At 36.6% G+C, this 9,531-nt stretch overlaps 1 protein-coding gene across 2 annotated transcripts in view; it reads right to left on the bottom strand.

Annotated features, from left to right (window-relative positions):
• Positions 1–4,226: 4,226 nt before the first annotated feature.
• The window catches only part of LOC131046456 (vacuolar fusion protein MON1 homolog), a 224,606-nt gene continuing 219,301 nt past the window's right edge, over positions 4,227–9,531 (bottom strand). For both annotated transcript variants that reach the window (XM_057980206.2, XM_057980207.2), the window contains one exon: positions 4,227–4,657. In XM_057980206.2, coding sequence (XP_057836189.2) covers positions 4,562–4,657 — 96 coding nt within the window. In that variant the 3' untranslated portion in view covers positions 4,227–4,561. The remainder of the gene's footprint in view (positions 4,658–9,531) is intronic.

Raw genomic sequence — 9,531 nt, 5'->3', positions numbered from 1 at the left:
TCAGACACAGACATCAGAATGGAGTTCCAGTACCCATCATTTTGGGCAATTCAGTTGAGGTATGTCCTAATGCTTTAGCCATGGATGACGCAGAGAAGGAGTTAGCCTTGTATTCTTTTTCATCTTTTGCTTTGAGAGAAAGCTTTGATCCACATGGACATTTAGAGGAGACAGTCGGCAGAAAGTTTAGGCATGAGTACCAAATAGAAGATTTTATGATGAATCTCTTAGATGATCTTGAAGTGAAACGGAAAATGCATTCTAGATTGCCTTTGGATTTCATCAGGAAATGCAGAATTTACAGAGTGGCCGACCAAGCACAGGACAGTGGCAGACATATCCAGTCATTCTATGATCGAGAAAGTAAAACAATAAGGTTAGATTGGAATGAGCCCGAGGTCGTGGATTTAGATACTTTGATGGCACCAGTCTTGTCTTGTACTCGCAGATGGGTTGACGTACAACATCAGAAGTTGAGAGAACAAGGCATAGCTATGACTTTCACTTTGGAAGAGAAACCTGCCGAAGGTGGAGCTAGTGTGAATGAAGGCAATCCTAATCCTAGAAATTCAGGTGAAGGAAACCTTCGATGTGCCAGTGAGGGCAATCTCCATCCAAGAGGTTCGAAGAGGAAAGAGAGACCTGGAAAGAGGGAATCTTCCAAGAAGAAACAAGAGGCTAACAGAGATAGATCATCCGGTACATCTTCTAGACTAGAGAAGAGAACAATTCAAGTGGAAGATTCCATGGAGTCTATGGTGCAGAACGATAGGCAGGAAGGAGGACAGGCACAGCATGGTTCACCAGATGGATCTCTCCAGGACTATGAGTTGGATGAAGATAAAGAGGACAATGAAATATCATCTCCTCCCAGACAAGAAGAAATAGTGCACAAAGAGATTCAAGTTCAAGAAACAAGATCAATTATCCCAGATTGGTTGAAGGAAAGATTAACCAAGGTGATCGTAGTAGAGGACGAGGACAATGCAATTGATTTAGAGAGCCTTGTTGGACGTTCACACGAAGAAACAGAAAAGAGGAAGGCTACCAAGATGTCCAAGATGATTAGAGATGAGACTGGATCCAGGAAATTGCAGATAGCTACACCGGCAGTAGACAAATATGAAGGTGAGATCCTAGCAGAGGAATATGATATACAGACGTTTGAGCTAGGACCATCTACAGCAGAGCAGACTTTAGATGATGCCACCGATTCATTTGAGACATTGAAAGACAAGCTTAGAGAAGAAATGGAGAAGAACAGAAAGCTTGAGAGAGAGGTCGGTGCATGGAGAACTTATTTCAGTCACATCAATGAACCTTTGGGACGTCAGGATCCAGCTAGATCACCAGTGCAAGCACTTCCACTTCAATCAATCAATGAGGCAGAAAGATTCAGGAACATGGTCCAATGTAGAAGTAATTGGATGGATAGATCTCATACAGTGGCCATAGAATTTGTAACAAGGATGATGAAGATTATTCATCAAGCTATCCAAGTTCTTGAGATAATCCACAATTTGATGATAACAGTAGCTGCATTCGCCCATACCAAAGATGTCATCATTCCTGTCTTGAAGGTAATTAGACACACATCAAGGAAAGTTTTAGCGCAAGAGAAGATCTTGGATGGGGAATCTCACAGTTTGTTTCAATGGTCAACCTTACTCCATATGAAGAGTGTTTTCTTCGAGGACATCAGTGTTAAATGTGGCCAAGTTGAGGAGGTGATCAATCCGATCTAGGACAGAGTATTTGAGGTACTTCGTACCATTCTTGGCAGAAGGATCGAGGTCGAGACAGATGTGGATATGCAGGAATTAGAGGATAGAATCAAGGTCATCTTTTGCAAGGACGCAAATGTTACGGATGAGCAATATGATCAAATGTTTGCCACTATGCTCCTGATTGAAAGAACAAAGGAACTTGAACCTACTTGGGACGCAGCTCTTCTAGATGCATTCGATCAGGTCATCCACTTGGAAGAGAGTATGAAGAATCTTCCCGAGATTCCAATTGCAGAAATCGAAGGACTCGTGACAAGATTCATTGCATATGCCAAAAAAGAACATTGGAAAGGGAATAAGGTTCTAGATGAAAGGTTGTTATAGATGACATGGCATCTTATTTGTCATTGGTTTATGTCTCCTAGGTTTTTGTGCCAAATTTAATATTTGGCTATGTATTTAATATTGTTCAGTAAAAAAGAGGCTATTTGTAACAAACCCTAATTAGGGTTTAGGTGTCATGATCTTGACCGTTGATCTACTTTCGATCTGGACCTTTCATTGTAATTGGGGATGCTATTTATACCCCCATTTTTCATTTCATTTGGTAATAGTCAATAGTCGATAGTTGATGTAAGAGAGAATAGAGATTAGAGAGATTAGAAGTTAGAAGCAATTTTATTTTGTAGCAAGATTGAGTTTTGAAGAGAGGAATTCAAGCAATTGTTGTACATGATGACTTGGAAATCAATAAAATATTGAAGTTATGGTGTTTTGTTGCAACTTTCTTGGTTATCTTCATGGTTGTTTAATCTACTTGAATCATGTTCAATCAAAGAGAGTGTTAATTTGAAGGACATTGTGTGAGACTTGATCCTTGGTAGGATTCGTAATCCAAACCACTAGCTTCTTGCTGATTGTAGGAACGCCTTGCGTGGTCGACTGGAGAATACTTTGAGTCCCTTAATCTTCAATCATTATTGTATCTTGGATATGTACCTTCGTGGTAGTGTCTTTGATCTTTGATGCATTGAATATCATTTTGTTACCTTAGAAGATCGCACTAATTTCAATTGAGTTGTTACCTTATGGCAAAATTGAAGTTGGTTGAATCTTGCCAAGTCTTGTCTACACGGAGTCATTCTTAGGGTTAGATTAGATTAGACCTCTTTCAAACCCTACTCTTTTGTTATTTTTGAATAGTTTCTTAGTTTAGCAAATCTTTAGCTTTCAGAATGCGTAAGACCCCTTGAAGGAAACAACAAATCACATCATACCGCTGGAAGCTTGTCCACACGTAGAGACCCTACTAACAGAACCTTGGAGTCTTCCTAACTGATCCTTTATGCGAATCTTCAGCAGTTAGAGACTATTTTCTCAAGAGAGGATAAGATGCCTATTGGTATTTTATTCTGTGTATGATGGTGTATAAAATACACGTCAACAGGACCTAATCAAGATTCAAGATCTTTGTATAAGAAAATTGATTAAGATTCCCTTATATACTTTATATTGACACCTTAATTTTGAGTGTGATAATATATGATTGACTCAATCATTATTTGTAACCATATTTGTTGGATCATGTTTCTAAGTGGAATTTTGGCATGCAAGGCTTGGGTCTTATGCTTCACCTAAGTCGAGCATGCATGAATCTAGTAAGTTAACATGCATGATTTGAAACAAGATTCATCATCTCAGAGTTATTAAGTTAGTGTCCAATATATATCTATGTTCCCAATAAACCTCAGTGGATGGAGACCATCTTTATCATGATGTATGCTAAGGTTACCTTTCTTTTTGTATTGAATATAGGATGACAAGGAATAGACCACTACTTGGGTAGACCTACTCAAGTTGGGTGGTCGACGATAGTAGTACACTTATGATTTGTCTATTGGCTCTAGACTTGTTGGTATTAATAGTGTAATAGGAAATCAGCTATTTTTGTCTAATATTGGCATCAATATAGAGCATTGTTGATGATGGACAATTAGTTTAGAATCTCCAAATGCTTGAGTAAGGCTTTTGGCAACCAAAAATTCTTAGATGTAGGAATCAAAATGTAAAATAACTAGCTAAGAATTTTGTCTTCCATGCTTGGGCCAAGCATATTGAAGTACATTATTATTATGACAATTGACTAGTGGTGGATAGTTAATCAAACATGGGACCAAGTTGCCAATACTTTACAAATAATGTAATGAACGCCTAAATCTTTGAATTTTTAGAAATGCTAAAGTTGTTTGTTGTTATGGGTCAACATTTGTATCATGCTATCTTCATGTAGTGCCACAGTTTTTTTGGTTTTCCCATCTTAAACATTAGAAGGGTAACTTCTCCACATTTATGTTGTAATTCTGTTGTGCTTAAGATGCTTTTTGTAGTTATTCTACATTTTTTTCATCTCAATTTCCCTTTACACAGATAAATTATAGTATTTATTTGAACGATATAACTTGAAAGATATGTATTCCCATATTTGTCAAAACTAAATAATAAGTAAAAATTAGCTTAGATTGCAAACCGTCACCATTAACTTTTGTTGAGAGTCAGAACCAAAAGAATACTTCGATTTATCAACTCAGTTAATTCAGGCCTTTACATCGATTTAGGGCTTTACAAGCAACCCTTGTGAATGGTTAAATGGTATTTTTAGCGTAATCAAATTTACACAATTGAAAGTTTCATCAATTTGTTCCACAATAGAGCTTTAAAATAACAAACTCAAATATTCGAAAAATAGCATGTGGGAAAAAAACAAGAATAAAGAATCCATTTCTGCCTTGTACTGGTCCACATGAAATAAAGGCTGCATACACGCTTGAATAGATTCACCACGAAAACGGAGCTGCTCCAATTAAAAAAATTTCATTCTCCAGATCTCTAAGCCATTGGCAGACACGATTACACGTGGTTATAGCCACACTCTGCATTGTACACCAGTTTTAAAAGTTAAAATCAAGAAAAATCTAGCCATGGAGCATTTTGGCAGCTGAATATCCTGACAAATTCATTCGTTAATAGCAACACAATTGTACTCTTCCGATTCCTCACTTTTTCTGTAATGCAAGCAATCTACATTAAGACAACTGAACTACTAAAAGCAATTGGCATATCATGCAATGTGCAAAATTTAGTGCAGCCCTTTGTCTAACTAAGAATCAACTAAGTACATTGTCAACAAATACCATCCTAAATTTGTACGACTCTTAGTAATGTAGATAAAAATGAAAGTCGCTGGTATAAAATCGCATCTCAAGGTTGTTGATAACTTCCGTTCTTAGTGTAATGTCCCTACTTTGAAATTTAATTTAATAATAAATAATAATAATAATAAAATACAAAAGAATAAATATAAAAATTAAATTAAAATATAAAAGAATATAATTAAATATAATTAAAGTTTAATTAAGTTAATGAATGGTCAAAAGACATGGAAGGAAAAGTTGCAGGTTGAAAATCAGAAGTGCAGATCTGATTATGAAAGGTTGTGTCCGTTTCAAAAGGGGGAAATGATGAAGAGTTCCACCCTTTCAAAGTGTGCTAATGGTGAAAGGTGCGTCTCTTGCCAAAGGGCATACATGATGAAGAGGTGTCACCTCTCCCTCACATTGAGAGCTATAAAGAAAAAGAATCAAAAGCATCTAGTGACATCACCATCGATCCGATCAGATTAGAACTGTTACTAAGTTACAGGCATTAACATCCTTGTTCTTGGTGTTATGCATGGGGATGTGCTTAATATACATGTTTAATATATGAAGGCTGATAATGTTCTTATGCAGAATTTAATAGTAATATTAATATAGACTACAATATGTATGACAGCCATAATATACATCCGTAGTACAAAGAGATATTGCCACAACTTTCTCCTAAGTCATAAATCTATTTTAATCCTTCTATTCCCCAAGGGAGATGGAGATGGGTGTTGTTTGGGAGAGGCAGAGTAAAACCACTTCAATAAGGAGGTGGTGTCAAGCGCCCTAAGCAGCCAAGCCCTCTTCTGGGAATGGGGTTAGATTGGCTTGGCTTAGGCATGGTTTTAATGGCAACATAAGTTATATTACAAAGTGTTAGTTATGCTCAATTAATGGTGATAGAAGGTAGTAACATAGACTTGCTCGTGGGAATTGGCAGTGCATAAATAGGGGACATTACATATTGTTAGATTTATTCTTATTGACTAGAATGATTCATTGATTTGTCTTTACTTTTTCCAAGAATCTTGTCCCAAAGGAAGGAATTTCCAACACTTACTCAATTTTTCACTTTTCCTACATTTTAAGAATTTTCTCAAATTTGAGCTTCGGGGGGGTCCAAAAGAGAGAAAAGTCAAATTTTCATTTTTCCTACTTTTTAGGAATTTTCTCAAATTTGAGCTCCAGGGTCTAGGAGAGTGAAAATTAGGCATGGTTTTAATGGCAACATAAGTTATATTACAAAGTGTTAGTTATGCTCAATTAATGGTGATAGAAGGTAGTAACATAGACTTGCTCGTGGGCAGTGCATAAATAGGGGACATTACATATTGTTAGATTTATTCTTATTGACTAGAATGATTCATTGATTTGTCTTTACTTTTTCCAAGAATCTTGTCTCGAAGGAAGGAATTTCCAACACTTACTCAATTTTTCACTTTTCCTACATTTTAAGAATTTTCTCAAATTTGAGCTCCGGGGTCCAAAAGAGAGAAAAGTCAATTTTTCATTTTTCCTACTTTTTAGGAATTTTCTCAAATTTGAACTCCAGGGTCTAGGAGAGTGAAAATTCTATCACGAATCCAAATCTATCATTATTTTGAAATTCGGATGATTTTTTATGCCTAAAAAATGGATTTTTCAAAATTTTTCCGAGGGAATTTTCTGTTCTTGTTTGTCCTTGACCTTCAATTTCCTTGCCTTTGAAAATTTTCATCTTTTGTCTTGGGCGTGGAATTCATGCTATGAAGGAATTTTCACTTTTTCATGTTTTCCATGGCACCATCATTTTGACACCCATCACTCCCCTTGGATGCTAAATCACCTTGGGCAAGGAATTTTGGTTTTGAGCATTTTCCCTTCATCACCTCCATTCAGCGCCCTAATGCACACTTAGGCGCCAAAATCACCCAGAGGAGGAAATTTTGAATTTCTCAATTTTCCATGGCATCACCAATTTGGTGCCCAACGTCCTGACTTGGGCGCCAAAATCACCCTGAGGAGGAAATTTGGAATTTCTTAGTTTTCCATAGCATCACCATTTTGGCGCCCAACATCCTCACTTGGGCGCCAAAATCACCTGAGGAAGGAATTCATGATTTTTTGCATTTTCTATAAGCACCTTGTTTTAGTGCCCTTGCCCAAACTTGGGCACTAATTTGCCTAGGTGAGAAATTTCAACATTTTTGGATTTTCCATTGCACACTCAATTTAGCGCCAGACTCGTGGCTTGGGCCCCATTTTCACTATGTCAAGGAATTTTCCATTTTAAAAAATTTCCTTGACTCCTCCATTTCAGCACCCATACCTAACCTAGAAGATTTTCGTATGCCAGACTTAGAAGATTTTCACGCTTTCCACTTCTGGAATGGATGTCCATACTTAGCCATTTTTTATTCGTTTAGCCTGCTTTTTGACTTCTCAGATTTAGGAATGCTTAGTCTTTAGTATTTGCCTATGAAGGACTTGTCACAAATAGACTTTGAAAAAATCGGAAGTGTTTCAAAATGTCAGAGTTAGAGCAAAACAGGATGCAAAGACACTAAAAATAGAAACTTACTAAAAACAAAAATTACTAAAAAATAGTAAGTTTGATTTTTGGCAAAATGAAGACAATCCATGAGGCAATGAAATCCCTAAAAAATTGGAACTTTCTAAAAATAGAAAGTTGCTAAGAATTGGCTCAAATTTCACTTGGAGCTTCCTTAAAGGGTCCTGATTCTAATGCAACGATCAATTTTTCCAAAACCCTAAAGGAAAGGCCTCAAAATCAAGTTTGAAGGTTAAAACCATAAAATGGACAAAAAAAGTTCCAAACTTAGCCAAATTTACTCAAACAGCTAGTAGACTTGATCAAATTAACCCCACAACACTTGCAAACTAGGGAGGCCTGAGGAGATTGTCGTGAAATGACCCAACAAACCAAAACCAAAAGACCAAGAGGGCCTAAAACGTAGGGGGTCCCCATTTGCAATGGGGCGATGTGTGAAAACATCACAAAAGGTCTCCTTCAATCAATCAATTGTTGTTGATGAAAAAAGTAATGAAAGCAAATTAGGAGATACATTATATGACAATTCTAATCTCCTTGAATAAAGAAAACAAAGAAACTTGAAATTGAAGGATAGAGATGAGCAAATGGGAAAGCTTTTGTATGAGGCAATGGCAAACAAGGAACCCGGACAATTAATGGATAGTGCTGAAGATGCGGAAAGGACTCTACAACTGTGCGAATGGTGGAATGAAAAAGCTAAACATGCAAAGATGATAGTGTCTCAAGCAAGAAAGAACTTACATAAAATCAAGCAAAGGCATGGACACTTGGATACACGAGATGAACTTCCAAACTAAAGATTGTGATTCAAATGTTGCATCAAGAGTTACATACTCACCTAGTATAAGTTTGATTTTGGGAACAAGTATAAGTTTCAGCTTGTTAATAATATCTTGCTTGAAGTTGAAGCGAATAAGGCTTATGACAACCCACTCTTTGAATTGAACAAAGAAGCCCTTCACAAATGTTGTGACAAGATTGAAGACAATCGTAAAATTAATGAAGTCTAAGACAAGCTTGGAATAGTGGGACAAACCCTAGCAATGCTATCTCTAACCACTCTCCAATCATATTATGAGAGATTGCAGCTTGTGTCAAGTCAATTAAGGGAATGCACTCTTTTGATCAGCAATCAAATGTTGAATGTTTAAGTTCGATTGGAAGAACTCTAGGGCAGTTAATTATAAGAAATCTTACAAGTACAATTCAGATTTTCACCTCCAATATGAAACATGATTCCTACCAACAATCTACGGTATTGCTACACCTTCCTTCCTACCAACAATCTACGGTATTGCTACACCTTCCTTCCTATAAATCTTTGATCTTTGCAATAGGTTGGAAAACTTGGAATTTTTCTCGACACCTTGAAAAACCCCTTCATGCATTCCAGTTTGGAATTAACAATGACTACCTATCGAAACTTCAAGAAAGGAGTATAGAGTTTGGTTATGTGAATCAGGTTGAGGTAATTAGAGTGGCACAGCGTAAACATGATGGTACATTCCTAAGGCTGATTTGGATTCCTGGAATCGGGATGACCTATGATGAATATTGTAAACTTGCTCTTGTAATGTTGAGGCTTGAGGGCATCGAAAGACATTCTTCTAAAGAGTTTGTCCCCAATTTGAAATATAATTTAATAATAAATAATAATAATTAAATTAAAATACAAAAGATTAAAAATAAAATATAAAAGAATATATTTAAATAAAAATAAAATTTGATCAAAGTTAATGAATGGTAAAAAGGCATGAAATGATAAGTTGTGACTCCCCCAAATATAAGGTTTAGTGGGGTAGTTTGGGAATCAGGGGTGCAGCTCTAGTTTAAATAAAAGTGCAGACCTGATTGTGAAAGGTTGTGTCCCTTTCAAAGGGGCAGTAATAATTAAGAGTTGCACTCTTTCAAAGGGTGCTGGTGGTGAAAGGGTGTGCCTCTTGCCAAAGGGCATACATGAAAAGGAAAGGAATCCAAGCATCCAGTGAGATCACCATCGATCGGATCAGATCAGAACTGTTATTAAGTTACAGGCCGTAACATCTTT

This window comes from Cryptomeria japonica, chromosome 7 (genome assembly GCF_030272615.1).
Source record: "Cryptomeria japonica chromosome 7, Sugi_1.0, whole genome shotgun sequence".
In the NCBI taxonomy this organism is placed as follows: Eukaryota; Viridiplantae; Streptophyta; class Pinopsida; order Cupressales; family Cupressaceae; genus Cryptomeria; species Cryptomeria japonica.
The sequence above is the reverse complement of the archived record's forward strand: the minus strand, read 5'-3'. Positions and strand labels throughout refer to the sequence as shown.